We start from the raw sequence: 16,104 nt of genomic DNA, 5'->3' as shown, positions 1-16,104 counted from the left end.
TTTTTTAGTTTTTCTAATTGATAATTCTCTATTCTATGTATTTTGTAATTGCACGAACGTACACATTTGCAGACTAAATTCCCACGTTTTGGATCGTTCAGACTGTGACACCTGAACAAACACGATTTTTCCTTTCAAATAATTTCCTAATGTGATGCATTAAGCAGTTGTTTGATACCGGTTGTGTCAATAAATGTTTGATGTTTTAGTCAAACAAAACCGCAAAAAATGATGAAACCGTTAATTTAAATGTAAATTTCTCGATTGACCAGTGGAAATGATGGGTCTTCGAAACTTGACCTCCAGTTTAATTTTAACTACAATAAAATCAATTAGTTTTTGATATATTGGCGTTAATTCGCGCAACACTCTGAACTCGATTATGGTTTTTACGAACCCCCTTTGAATTTAATAACTCGCTATAAATAAAAAAGTTCCCGTTTGTCTAAATGGCGCCGTTTGCAAATGGCGCATTTCCACCCGGCTAGCGCAACAATCTAATTAAGCCCCACGTTTTGTACCTACATTCAAATTAAACTTCAGCTATTTTAATAATAGATTTTCCGGTAATTAGATAGAGTTTAAACGTGGTAATGTTAGTTAGCGCCTTTCAGCCGCACAGGTACAACACTCGGCAAACATTAAATAGCAACATTCAACTTGCAACAACTCGCGAATGTGTAAACAGCGAGGTCATTTGCATGAACCGGAATTTTTCCGGTTCGACGGGACCGATTCGGATTTTTCTATTCAAAAAGTAATTTATGTAATTGAAAAAAAATCGCGGCGCAGAATTTCGAAGCAATCTTTTCCACATAATATTCCGGTCGAGCCAACATTTATGAATAAATAACAATTTCATATGGGAGTTCGTTATTCGATAAACAATGGTGTTATAAATTCATGTCGCTTCGAATTGATGGTGCCTCTGCAAAATAAATGAGTTATTGATGAGTGAAACCTAAACCGTTCGGATAAAATTAGGGAAAAGCGTGAAACACTTTGTGAATCATGCTACGCTGCATACGCACGAACACATTTTAACACAGGGATGCTAACTTATATTCGAATTAAAATTTCATTCTATTGTATTGTTCCAGCTACAGTTGTCTGTTATATTATGAATGAGATTCTGATAGTTTTCCAGAAATACCCTTGTTACGATTGAATGAAAGACTGGATAATAGATGGGAAACATGTGAACCGGATATATTTTAACAGAATAGGTAATTCATTTATTGTCATAAGCTATTCACGTATTAATTATAGGATCGTCAAATTATTAAAAAAAACCTTTTTTTCACTACTAGTCTTAGAAGGCGTCATTATTGACTCTCGCACTGAACCCAGAAGTAAAATTATTTCTCTCCTACTAGTTAATAATTTTTCATTATTAACCAGTGGTTAATAATGAACAGCCGTCACCTAGCAACGAAAGATTTTCTTTGGTGTACATTTTATAAAACATGATATACAGGGTGTATTTTTAAAATGTGCCGAAATTTTACCTACGAGGTTGTAGGGTAACGTAGAAAATTAAAAGCAATTTAAAAAAATTGTAGCTCAAAAAATAAATGTCATTTTATTTTTTGACATAGAATTTTTTAAATATTTTTTCCGAGTTCTACATGAAGCCAGTGGCTCGTGATTAAAATTTGTGCACGCATTTCAAAAACACCCTGTATATCATTCAGTCAGTATAGGTCTTTTTGTGCTTCACCCAGTTGCGGCCTCGACTTCGTCTCGGTCTTCAATCTCTAGGCTTACCACAAAATTTTTAATGACAATCTACTATTAGATTATTATAAAAGTAAATTCTACAAGCCTTTTGCAATTGTATTTACATCGCCAGTTTGTTAATAATTAAGGGGGTCATTCACGAAACCCGGTAAGACTCGATAAGTCATTGGACACTGCAAATTCAAAACCATGACAACTGATATTGTTGAAGCACTGTATTTGGCGTTTCGTTAATGATTTGCAAATTATCCGAGTTTCGTGAATCTACCCCTAAAGTGGTTAGACCTTATCTCAATTAAACCATTAAAGGATGACATTATCACGAAAGCATCAATTAGCAATTTCCGTCGTTACACTTCTATCATCAAATGGCATTAAATACAGTTGGAGTATACTTATTTTTTGAATTACCATAAATCCAAAAATCACTCGAGTTTTGGATAATTGATTTCTGTTCCTTTTCAATAAACTCTTTGTATTTAAATCGCAATGAATAAAATACCCAATGTAATTAAGTTTTTGGTTTGTAAAATTTGACTCCACGTTTATGCGTAATACTTATTAACCAAAGTGTAATCGTTAAATTTAAAGGGCAATCAAATTCTTTAAATGTCAGTCGGGGGCGGATTATTATGAGAATGAGAATAGCCATTGACGTATTTTGTCTATGAAATCTTGTTTCACATACTCATAGTTGCAGAAAGATTAAATAAACCGTGTAAAATAAGTAGTATACTTATAAAAGTATCGGGTGTTCATTTAATTTCCCGTTAAAGTTAGCGATGAAGAGACGATTGTGAACGCACCACAGATTACGGATCACGGATCAGCTGTTTAAATCTAACCTGACTTTTTGCGTTGTTTGTGTTCTTACCCTGCAGACCGTCAGCCTGTGGTCCGTTCACAATGTCAACTTTGACTGGAAATTTAAATGAACAGTCGGTATAAATATTAAATGAAAGGCCTTGGGAAATATGTATCCAAATGTGTGTAATTTATAAAATTAAAGCAGAATGAAATATAAGAAACAAAGGAAGTGCACCAGATACGACAAAAACCGCATAAAAAATATAACAATAATAAAAAGATGAGGAAAAGAAATTAAGACGAAAAGTAATGAAGAGAGGAACAAAAAAATAAAAAGGGAATACTGGAATAAACAATAATTGGATAACCAAAAAGGAAACCTAAAGAAACAAAAATAGTTATTTGTGTATTAAGGCCAAAAAGTACGTCTTTTTCGTGCGAGTCTGAGTTTTCTGGCCGAGGCGCAGCCGAGGCTTAAACAAGCACTTTTTGGCAGAGGTGCACATTAAACGGATTTTTTTTAAGTACTTTCTTACCGAAAATGTTTCCAAGGATATTGTAAAAAGAAGATCACCCTTCTTACTCCACATTTACATCTACTCGTACAATTTTTTTATTATTATTTTATAGCCGTCTTCTTGTGTCTTGTTAAGTAACTTAAATTAACCTGGGACTTGTCCGTAAATTAATTTCGCCTGAAATTTACTTACTCTCGTTTATCGTCTGGTGCCTTTGATCGCCGAAGACAATGTCCTATTATTAACATAAACCACGCAAACAATCTGACTCAGCATTCCGTTGTTTACACAGTTAAGTTAACATTTAACAATTTATTTTTAAAACGAACATTACAGTCGTAGCGGTGGTACATTTCCCCCAAATATTCGCAACAAATTTTCGCGAATACCCCAACAACGTCATCTCTTCAAGTGACGTTACATAAACCGCTCGAACAAAAATAGCGAAAAGCGCAAAGCACTTTGTGAAATTACGCATCAGTACATCCGCACCTCCATTTAAACAGAACAATAAAATCATATATTATAATCAGGAGCAAACAACTGATAAAGAAGGAAAATACGCTATTAAAACAATGGTGCGCTTAACGAAGTCAAATTGTGGTGTGTTTCAGAAGTGTCCGAGTGCTGTTCGCTGAAAATGAGACTGAAAGCGTGTCAAAAATGAGTTGGCCGGACCCGAACCTGCCCCAGGACTTGAATCCTGTCGACCAGGACCTCTCCTGGTCGATGAGCGGCGAGAACGTGTGGAACGACACAGAAGACATCAAAATCAAACTGAACATCACGCTCCAACACTGCACGAATCTTTATCTGAACAAGACTGCTGCGTTGGCCGAGAGTAATCATGAAGGAGTCTGTCCTGTGACCACCGATGGTCTCCTTTGCTGGCCGCCCACCCCCGTCAACGAAACGGCGTCCGTTAAGTGCTTCGCCGAACTTATGCACATCAGATACGATGACACACGTAAGTCTAGAATTAATTTACTCAGATCGATTCTTCTCGGAGGCTGCGAAATGTCCTTTATTTGCCTTGGAGATTTATCAAACACGTCCTGTGAACGTGAGATTGCGGTCGCGACCAATTAAAAAATAAACACACGTGTTCCGAAGCTGTCTTCTTTATTGTTCTCTGAATAAACAGATCATCTCTTAACGGAGGCGTGCATAGAGGACTGCAATTTAATATCCTGCTGCTTGACGAAAATAGCGAGTGGTGATGTATGACGTGAAGGTATTGTAATTACACAGTGAACGGCCCAAGAGGGTAATTTTGCTCCGTAATTATGATCCCGAAGAGCTCCTTGTTGTTGTAATATGCTCAGTTTTACATTCCGTCCTACTTGCCGGATATGGATGACACATAATCTCGAGCTCTTGTACGCGAAGCAGGAACTTCGAGCTTCCTCAGTTGTGCATAAGAGATAGCTTTGAGTAGCGTCGCTGCATCTGTGCTAAAAGGACTAACCCACGCGTAGACGATTTCAAATTTTAATTCTTCGGTTCAATTAAAGTTTTATTTTCAAAATACCAAACACCACTTCAAAACATGTTTTGAGCGCTGGCGTAAGAAGGTAGAAGTTGTGGTAAATATTTTGGACGTGTTAATTAGTTTTTTGTTTTGTCCAGATAAGCAAAGGCGGAATTTGTTTTTGTTTTTCGGTGGTCTCGTTCGGTAAGTTAATAAACAACCGTATCAGAAATGTGAAAATGTGGATTTTTAAATTGTTACCATTCAATGATAAAAAATATCAAAAATAAGACAAACTAAAGAGGTTAAGAAAATACCAGGAAATTCAATTTCTGGTCGAAATAACTTCAGAGATTTGAAATACAACATAATAGATTGTTAAGAGACAATAACGATTATTATTGTTACGCTGTGATCTTTGAAAAGCATCTATATGTATTGCGGGGGAATTGAAAATGCAACCCACAATACATTTCCTATGTTAACGTGGACATTTTAAATATAGTGTTGTTTTAAAATGAAATTATGAATCCATGATGGGTTTGCTTTCAATAATTTTATGTCACAACTGACATTTACGAAAAAGTTAGAATACGACAATTAAAATGTATTCAAAGGATGAGAAAACAGACATAATACTGATTTATGGCGAATGTATTCTGTCATTGCGGCTTTGTGCAAACAATAAACATTTTCCAAAAAACTCTTCGTTTACTCACAATTTTATTTAACCAAGCGAATGACATTTTTGGAAAAATTTACGAAACTGCACAGCTAACCATGTTTTATGCTTTTTAAATCGAAAAAAAAATCCACGTTTACTTTGGAAATGTATTGTGGGCTGCATTTTCAATTCTGTCGGGCTCATTATCGCTCGTGAAATACCCTGGATGTATATGATAATACAAAAAAGATCCAAGAAATCATCATTACTTTATGGAAATCTTCCCAAAGATACATAAATCCGGCCTCAATACCGTGCCCTGTCTATTATAATAATAATAATGATGATAAAAGTGTTTCTCGTCCTTTTCCTTTTATACTTTATATCTAGGATTGTTGGATAAGCTATGTTGGTGTAGCTTTCATTATTATCACTATTTTCATAAAAGGAAAGTGTCTTTTAATATTTCTTTCATATAACATGGCGATTGTCTATGGTGGAGAATCGTTGATGAAATAAATGTCTTCTTATTTTAACCTGCTTGGTTATAACAGATCTGGGACATCCTGCGCCTGGTTTTTGTTCACAAGTATTCAGTAGATTCAAGGTTCAAGCTAAGATTAAAATCTCTGGCCCAGTTCTTTAGAACTTGATGTAAAGCTGTAGTTTCGCCTAATAATTCATTCATTCCTTAATCGTCGGCAAATCCTTCATTCAGGATATTTTATGCCCTTCCTGGTTTTTCAATGTGGGTTTAATGATTATCGTTATTATCGTTTTTCTGACACAAATACAATTCATTACGAAAAAGAGTGAAAACATTATAAACAATTACAAAATAGAATATTTATGATTTTCTGAAGGTAATTATTACTCATCAGCCACATTTAAAATATTTAAAAGCTGATGCAAGCTGACCCTTCTCAGAGCTTAATAATGTCTGCTAGAATGAATATTTAATTCGTGAAGTTTATAAGTAAATCAGTAACACACCAATCACAATAATAATTCTAAATTAGCAAAATGAATAATTTTTTAAAGAATTTGATAGTACAGGGTGATTCATGTTTTATCGCCCGAGCGAAAGCACACACAATCGATTTAAAATTCTCAAAAAATTCCATAGAATATTCTGTACAAATTTCAAATTTTTTAATGAAACTAGTAAATATTTCGTTTTAATTCAATAAACTCTAGATTAATTTACATAATTTTTCACTGAGAGTCCTTTCAAACATTCAGTAAAAATTTGATGTCATTGAAATCATGAAAGCATCACCGGTTTTTGAAATAAATGGAATTCGATATTAAAGTGCAAAATTTAGCTATGATTTATTATTAAATTGGGCGGTCACTTCCACAATAGAGGTTGACGTGGGTTATTTATGATACTTTAAAGGGATTAAAGAATTACTGGAAAAGTTCTCAACAGATGTTTCCCAACAATGAGGTATTTATTTATGACACTGCATTTGTAAATCTTGATCATTTTTCGGTGTTAATATTAAAATTGGAATAATTCAAAAACTAATCATTTTCTTTTGATGCGAATTTCATAAATATATTCTTTGAATTAATTGTGAATTATGAGCGTCCACGGAAAAACATTTTTTTTTGGTAAAAATCAATTTTTTAAATTTTATGGCCATGAATGAAGTGATATGGGAAAATTGATTTCATACGTTTGAAGCCTTATATGAAGGGAATATAACCCTAAAGTTTCGTAATTTTTACTAATTTTTTAATAGGGTTAATCGTGCGGGCGGTAGAATCACCCTGTACGTATTTAACAAGCAGTAAATATTTTGCAGTTGTAAAATAAATAAATTCTTGATTTTTTTGAAGTGAAAACTTATTATTCTCGGGCAGTGACTTAGTTTCACCTTCACGCGTCACGCGTCATGTCACACGCTCCGAGGTGAAAGGCTCATTCGAGTAAGTTGGAGTTTATCCGAACGAGCGAGAAACAGTCAGATTTTGAGTGGAGATTTTAATATCGATTTCTCGACAGAAAAATCAAAGCCCTTAATCAATTTTTTAAAAGCAGCATTGGATTTAAATATCTCAAATGACCAAAAAGAGAGTACAGCAAAATATGGAATAGACGGAAGTTTTTTTAAGATAAAGAAAGCTGCCAGAAAAGAGCTCTACTGTTGACACTGGAAATACCACCGTCTAATATTTATTACATTTTATGGAAGATAAGTTAATATTTTGAAATTTTATTTGAATTTTTAAGATTTATCTCCCACTTATATTTATAATTTATTTACACAATAAATCATTAACTTTTGCGGAGATATTTGGAAGTGGTATTCTATGCTACACTTGTATATTTGAATGTCTCAGAAATTCAGTTTTTTCTTGAACAATTTACATTTAAATATTGCTAAAAACAGTATTTAAAATTTTCAAAAAAAATTAAAATCGTAATATAATATGTATAAACATGTTGGGATTTCTTTGTATCTATTTATTTGTCAAAGCAAGTCCGTGATTTACGTCGTACAATTGTAAATTGGCAAGAATCAGATGAGATCTTGAGGTTTACGATCATTTTCCAAATCATTTCGGTCCGTTCCCCAATAAAATATCCGTGGCAAGTTAATTACACACATGAAGAACGACATAAAACTGTTTTTATGGAAACTGAATATTTGTCAAAACATTCCGGAGCACACAACACGAAGATATAAATTTTTATTAGCGTTCCTGACAGTATTCTATTTACACAGAATCCCGTGTTTACACCGTACGAATATAAAAATGTTCAAATTTGAACACGCCTTGTACATTTAGTTGCCAAATAGTAACACAATACGTACATATGTATGTGAAAACTAATATAATAAAATCCTACGTGTTGGAATAAAAATAAATTGATTTATTCAGAATTACGCCGGTTAGGATTGTCGAAATGTTATTGATCTCGACGTCGGCCGAATTGCAAATAAATTCGTCGCCATTAAAATATGCTGTAAAAACATAATTCGGTCCACTTAAATTTTTAGAGTTCGCTTTTAGCGATACTCGAAATTTAATTGCAGCCGTCACTAATTTAATCATAATTTTTATAGAGCCGCAGTGTTCAGAATTCAATTTGTTTCGGCTACAGATAACAATTCGATTGACAGAGCGTTTTAAAACAACACAAAGGCTCCACTTCTCCGTTTTGCTTTAATTTTAAATTAAATGCAATCATAAATTCAATTTACTTTTCAATTTGGAACCACATCTTTAATAAAACGGATGCGGTCTTGGAATTTTCAAAAAAAGCACCTACACACGTGAATTTATTTGTCTTGTCCCGATCCAAAACTGTTTACGTCGACCGCCATGTCCGACACCACTGCACTGCACACAGTTTATTGCAGGATTTTATCTGCGCTTGCAGGCAGATGTCCCGACCAAAACTTCTCTTACCAAGACAAAATTGCATCGCTTGTCGTTTACACTCTGATGTATAGCTCCTGGAATTAAACGAAACCAGACTTATCGTGGCGTGAATGGTGCCACTTTTGTGTAGGAAAACGCCAGACTGGACAAAAGCTCGTTCCGGCACAATTATCATAGTTCGCGGTGGAATTGAAATTTGAGATCGCAGCAAGTTTTGCTTGAATGCAGCGTTCGAACAAAGCTAAGACGTCGCTTCGAAATATCACGGCTTTAAATGGCATTGTCGAGGTGCATGCGATTATGTTGGAATGTTTTTGTTTGCTCTTGACCCATAGGATTTCGTCGTTTGGATAAAGAAAAGACATGTTGTTTGAATATAACAGCTTATTAGAATCTAGTTGCTGCGAAAAGATCGATTCTTCAAGTACGTTGCACTACTGTTGTGCTTGTGAGTATGTCTGACTGCCGGTAAATAAAGTTAAGACGTGACTCCTGAATGTCAAAGCATACTAGAGTTGTAATCTAAGAGCAACAAACAACAAGTTTAATGAATGCTCCCTTTATGATGCACTTCCAGTTTCCAAAGTTATAATGTCACGAAAGTTTATACCTGACTGGAATTTTACTGGATTAAAATCATTTGGGAGATAGTTTTACAGTAAATTACACTGAGTAATCATAAAATAATGCACAAAATGTAAAATTGCAGGTATTTGTGAAAACTGAAAAGGTGACTAAGGGAATTTACAAGTTTCATTTAGAAAATGTTGACAGGTGTATCCGTTATTATGATGACGCGATGTCATCAAATATTTTTTTTAGAAGAAACCGTGCGTTTTTTTACGTCACTTGAATACCAAATCGTCAAAGATTTTATCATTAAGAAGGCTCGTCAGAAAAAATTTAAAAAATAGTAAAATTGTTTAATGACATGTTAGCTTAGCAATGCGATATGTATACTATACTTCGTCCAGCGAGAGATTAGGAGATTTTAAATAGTAGACTTGTAACCCAGCACTACAAAATGCAGTAGAATACATTAATTAGAGCATAATTTCGGGGCAAAAATGTTACTGCTTGAAGGATATATTTCAAATTTTACGTGCGCTAGGTACTACTTTCTCTACGTAGAATTTAGTGGCTTCTATGTCAACCAATCTCTCGCTGGACAAACTATAGTATTCTATCGCACGTTCAAATGAAATCCTGGGCTGGGAAGGTGTTGGAAATTTTGAAATAAGAAAATCTTCCTTTTTTTCTTTCTTTGCAATGTTTTACATTAAAAATAGAATAACTTACGATTCCTATTCTTGAAGCAAATATCTAAGGACACCTTTTGCTGAAAATAAACATGTTCAATTATGTGCCGATTAAACACATCTCTAAAATCTCCCAATCTCTCACTGGACGAAATATAACGGGCCTTCAAATAAATTTATATTTAGAGCAACCTATGGAAATTCAATTGTTTGCAACATTTTTCCAGCGTAGAAAATGACACAAGAAACGTCTGACATTTTAACGAAATAAAATTAGGTTAGAAAATATTTTTAATTTTTGTAGTGCATTCTCCCTATTTCCCCTCCACGGAATATGACAATATGAAATTGGGAAAAAGCTTACTATGTAACCTGTGTAACTCCGGAGAATACTTGGTTACCTACAAAAATTACTTTACTCTGTTAACAGAATTAGAATGTCGCCTACTCTAAATATATATTTATTTGAAGGCCCGATACTAGAAGGAAACTTTTACGCTGAGTAGGTAGTAATGTTATTGCTCTCCAGTGTCGCGCTTGGTGAGATCACCTATTTTTGGTATTTTTAATATTACTCCCTCCTTTCATCCATTCATTCATTTCTACTGTTTGTTCGGTGTCTGCTTTTACTAATTCTGTTGGTATATCATATTCTCTTGGCGCTCTTCCATCCTTCATTTGCTTCAGTGCCTCTCTAATTTCGTCTTTATTATGTTTAGGACCTCTATGTCGTTTTCGCCTGATTAATTTCCTCTTGTACTCTCTTCAAAGAATTCTTTCCATCAGTATTCCTTTATCCGCGTTAAATTTGTTTCCTTGTTTATTTCTCACTTCTCTATTTCCTATGAAGTTGCTTCTTTTCAGGCTATTATGTTGTAGTATGTCTTCAGATCGTTGCTCTTGTTGCTTTCTCCGACATTTCCATTTTTCAGAAACAATATCACAAGACTTCCCAATTTTTCGGAAAATTTTGATTTTATGACGAAAAGTTTGTTGCCTAAAGCAACAAACTTTGAGTTTAATAAAATCAAAATTTTCCGAAAAAAAATGGGAAGTCGAGTTATATTTGTCTAGACAAATTCCCGAATGAACAATTCAAACAAACATTCGGAACAACATCACAAAACGGATTAAAGGTTAGTTTATATTCATCGTGGCACTTTTCCTGCAACAATTTACCTGTTGTATTCCAAATTGTTTTCACACTGTAGTCAATATCATTGCTGGAGTCGTTTTTAAAACGATTTTTTAAATCCATTTCGGAAAACGTCAAAATAATTTTTAATTAATTTGTGTTACCAACAAAAACAAAAGCCTTGTCAACGTGATTTTTCACCGGAAGGGAGATTTTTGTCGGCGGAAGACGCATTTTCTGATCATGACTAGATTTTTTCGCGATATTCGGCACACTATTGGCCAATATCAACTGTTTTCATAACATGAGGGAATTTGTCATTTATATAATTTGTTTTTTCACTTCTAGCTTGTTTCTTTACTTCTTTATCTTTTTCCACGTATTTCTTTTCTAGAGTTTGCATTTCTTCTGTTTTTCCTTTCTGTAGCATTTCTTCCTTGATATGCTTCCTTTCTGATATCAGCTGTAGCGTTTCTTTTATCACCATTGTACCTCTGTTTCTTTTTTTTATTCCTATTGTATCGTTTGCAGCCTTTGTTAGTGAGTCTTTCAGAGAATTCCAGAGTGCTTCTATTGATGTAGCTTGTTGTCCGCCTGCTGCTGACCAGTTTCTCTTAAATTCTGCCGAAAATTTGTCTTTTGTACTTTCTTTCTGTAGACTTTCCACATTGAACTTGACGCTTTTCTTCTATAAATAGCTCACTGACTGTTATTCTTCATAGGTAACTTTAATGTTTTTTTTGTCATATTGTAGGTTATTTTTAAAACTAAGCTTTCACCACATATCGGCTGTTTTTTTTAAATTTCACGTTCACCTCGTAGTAGGCGTTGAAGAATCGATTGTGAACGATTGTGATTGTGAACCACTCGTGTAAAATGTAACATTTAAACATCTGCTCCGTGATCCGTAACCTGTATAGCGCGTTCACAATTGACTCTTCAACGCCTACTAAGTATGAGCTGAAATTTAAAAAAACACCCGATACTAATTATTGTGGTAAAATAGACCCAAAGTGGAAAATTCGAATTTTGTCACTGAAAAAGACATTCTTTTCATTAAGTTAAGCAAACACACAATGAAGGAGCCAGATTATAGGAGTATTTCCTGACGATAACATCATCGACGTTGACAAGGACGCGGATTTCCGGCTCAAATTAATGGATGCATTAAGACCTGACACTCTTACATATTGGCAGGTGGATGTTTTGATAATTTTACTCCTAAGGCTTCCAAAGAGTGTCCTTATTAGTGCACAGTGTAATAGGAAGCGTTGTCGCGGCATAATATCATTTCAGGGACCATTATAATCTACAATTTTTAAACACTTTTGTCAAACATGTTGTTTATTTCGTTTTTAAATATATCCTTTAGAGTTTTGTTCTTTCTGGTGTTTAAACTAGGCGATCTCCTGTTCGTAGTATTTTTTTAAGCGAGCAGTCATTTCTACATTTTAATTCAAATTAGTAGGAACAAATAATCCAAAATTACCCAATAATTTCCTCCTAAAATGTCTTTACAGCTGAATTCTGATTTACTCTGTTTACTTCCAAGGTAAGCAGGTCTCTGCACACACCAAATACGTTTTTCTCTTAGACTAGCAAATCCAGATTCCAAATGAACGGTGACAAATAGAATATTTTCGCGTCGTGACAAGTGACAGGCGCGCCAGAACGTCCTTTACATCCAAGAAAACTCCTCACATTAGGAAGTTAACAGCGTCTCGGTCCGCCTTCCTGCCGCAGCACTCTTTTAAACAAGTTCATTAAAAGTGAAACTTGTTGAGTAACGTTGCCTTGATCTCCAGCTGCTGCACAAAGACTTATTCTTTATTTTCTTTTTGTCCTTCCGGTCCATCAGTTCCATTAACAACCACCAATCGTAGGGTCCGCATCAAGTATTTAAAGGTTGTTCTGGCCTGTTTTCCGAAAGAAGAGATCTCCAGATCGCAAATTATCGATTGCTGAAAGCCGGAAACATTATGAACCGGCGGTTGGAATCACGAATTTACTTCTCATCGGCCAAATTGCCGTTTAGTTAGGCCACGAAATGGCCCTTACCACTTTCCCTCTAAAGCACTTTTCTCCCTGAAGACACATAATATCCTCCGGCAGAGTCGGCTAAAAAATTCCGCCGTCGAGGGAGCAGTCGGTTGTAATTTTAGGGATTTTTAGGAGCGGTGGGGCTTCCCTGTGGCGAGATTTCAACGAATTTATAGAAACTGGATGGAATCCAAAGTGGATGGGGTAGGTTCCATGACTGTTAAACACCGCGGCACCAAATATTTGCCCACCTTCTTTCCCTTCTAAAAATAACGTCAAAATCTCAACGTTACATTGTAACATCTCTGAAATATAATGAAATTCGCTGTAAAAAATCGCTACTTTATTGTGGGAATGAAACGCTGAAACAGTCGGATATTTGCAGCGCAAATTCTCCGCTTCCGGCGAATTTTCATCCGTCACGTCATCATAGCGATGTTCTTTAAAGTTGCAAGATTTCCCCAAGTTTTATTTGAAATGTGATATATGCTGGCGTCTTATTCAATATTCTGTGGATATATGTCCACTTCTGAGTCCCTTTATTGATCAGAGTCTGACGTGCAGATTTCCACATAAAAAGAGCTTTTCACGAACCATGATTCACTGAAAGCTGCAATTGCAAACTTTCAAGTATTCGGAGAATTCCGAATATGTCTGCAGAGTTAATGTGCGCTGAAATGCCTTCACGGCTGATATCAAACAAAAAATGTTAACATTAAGGAGAGACAGAAAGCTTGTGGCAGGTCTGATTTGAACCCATGTTACCTGTCAGACAAATCATACTGAAGGTATTGATAAAGAATAGGCGACTCCGAAGCGAAGACGAGATCGAAACTACTGTCTTAGTTCAAGATCAGCACTGGATCTACTTGTCTTAGTGCACATCTGCTTTTAAAAAGTCGTCTGAATCCAATTTGAAAACTACAAATACTGGTTAATTTCCTAGCAATTTATGTTTAATTAATGTTTTAATTTGTTTCTAAAACAATTTAACATTGTGCTTTTCAGATAAATGTAAAAACAAATAATAACTCTACACATATTCCATTAGTTATAACATGTACGTAACCGTATACAACGTATGTATGAATGTACAGTGCGTTCGTAAAGTTCGGAATAAATTCGATAAAACTGTAAGTATCAATTTCTGAGAAAAAAATCTCGAACCAGTCAACTTTGTTTTTAAAAACTGCATATTGTTCAGTACTTTACTTATGTTGACAGTTTGTTATCTCCTAATAATGACGTCATTAATAATTTTTTTAAATGACAACCCCCATTTTTTTTCTTATTTTTCTAATAGACCTTCGTACTAACTGAAAGATGAATTAAAAAAATTGCTACCTTACATAAAAAATTTTTTGAGAAAATGACAAATTTTACTTCAAAAATTTAATTTAATCATAATAGTTACTGATCTTATTTACCTTCTTCTTAAGTGTAAAATAAATTTGTTGACAGTGTTGAGACCCATTAATAATGCATTTCATTATTTTATTTTATTTCATTCCTTTGTAAAGGAGCTATTTTGTCAAGCTAGATAACCAGTAAAACCAATTTGTTCTGAGCAAACTTTCAACGCCTACTAGGATCCCACATTCATTTATATTATAGACACTCTGTACTTTATGTATAGTCAGCGTCAAATGTAATGTATGGGCATGTACTTCTCAAAATATCTCCTTAAAGCTGCAACCGAATATACGTCTGACGTGCAGGCAAAAACGCTTGCTTGCAGAGCTTTCAAAAGCAATCGCTCAGTATATGGATTGTCTTTTTTGGTCCGTACGTCAGAGCAATTGTAGGTATGTGGCTTGTTTCAACTTAGCATTCCACGCCACATTAGTTTTGTCTCTGACTGTACACACTGAATAAAATCTATACAACGGTTGTTGTTCTTGACGTAGAAGGCGAAAATTGTTTTTTTTTTACATTTAGCCGTTTATTTGTTTGGTGAGATTTGTTTTTTAACTGTGCAGTGACAAAAACTTCTGCAAAACGAACTTTTCTCTGGAGCGAATCTATAAGAAGAGTCAGATGTCCTTGGCGGTTAAAAACAGTTTTTTATAGTCCTGAATGTGTTTTTCGACTATTTATCGCAAAGATAGCGTATAGCAAGGAACTGTGTTTATTTGCACGCTACGCGATGCTACCAAGGAAACAAGAGGTAAATTGAAACGAGGTTCGCTGCTCGCTGTTCCACCAGGACAACGTTCCAGTTCACAGAAGCTACATTTCCGTATCTGTTATCCAAGGTGCTTCTGTGGACGTATTGGAATAACTTCTATATTCGACAGATCTAGCCCCTAATAATAATTACTGTTTATTGTGTAGCGTAGTTGTGTTGAGAAAAAAAAATGTTTGAATTTTCCCAGGCTTACTTCTTCCAAGGGTATTAAAACATGTGTACAATATTAAACAAAATGATATTAATTTTTCAAAATATTTATGCAATTCTAGGAGTTGAATGATTTTCAATATGTTCGCCTAAATAAACTTTCATTAAATTTATCATAAAATTTGACGACTAATTGTTTATTAGAAATTTGGTAATTAAACGATACAGAATAAGAATAAATATAGAAATTGTAATAAATTTACAACAAAAGCTTATAGTCAACAGAGATAATTGACAACTAGGTTTCAGGCTCGAGGCGAAGCCGAGTACCTGATTAGTTTGACCACTGGAAAATATTTAAGCTAGGACATTTGTAATAGACTTTTCAGCTGACCAAATGTTTTGCACTTTTGCAGATTTTTATGAAATAAGAAATGTCAAAGTTTTTTACAACCCGATAAGTTGTATTTGTATTGCAAAAATAATACATTGAAATGTGTTTTTGTACACTAAAGTAAAGTAACGTATGAACACTTTAATTTTAAAGTAAAAAAAGAGAAAATTAACCGTGCGTACTACCGATGTTGTAAATATCCGCCAGATATTTACACCATCCGTCAATAAATCGCAGCTACCTTAACCTAAATTGAAAGGTAAAGGTGTGTTTACCAGTTGGGGAAGCCGAAAACGTTATTTGTTAGGAGTATTTAATTTATTATTTCTAGTTTCCATTTAT

The 16,104-nt window shown here is 34.5% G+C and overlaps 1 protein-coding gene across 7 annotated transcripts in view; it reads left to right on the top strand.

The window, feature by feature from the left end:
• Positions 1-16,104, top strand: part of LOC138126529 (diuretic hormone receptor-like) — a 101,481-nt gene that overhangs the window by 52,711 nt on the left and 32,666 nt on the right. For 6 of the 7 annotated variants that reach the window (XM_069042301.1, XM_069042300.1, XM_069042303.1 and 3 more), the window contains one exon: positions 3,680-4,032. In XM_069042301.1, the coding sequence (XP_068898402.1) occupies positions 3,729-4,032 (304 nt within the window). In that variant the 5' untranslated portion in view covers positions 3,680-3,728. Of the gene's footprint in view, positions 1-3,679; positions 4,033-16,104 lie in introns of those variants that run through there. The other variant, XM_069042302.1, reaches the window with a different exon arrangement.

This window comes from Tenebrio molitor, chromosome 3 (genome assembly GCF_963966145.1).
Source record: "Tenebrio molitor chromosome 3, icTenMoli1.1, whole genome shotgun sequence".
Lineage (NCBI taxonomy): Eukaryota > Metazoa > Arthropoda > Insecta > Coleoptera > Tenebrionidae > Tenebrio > Tenebrio molitor.
Note: the sequence above shows the minus strand (reverse complement) of the source record. Positions and strands in the feature narration are given on the sequence as shown.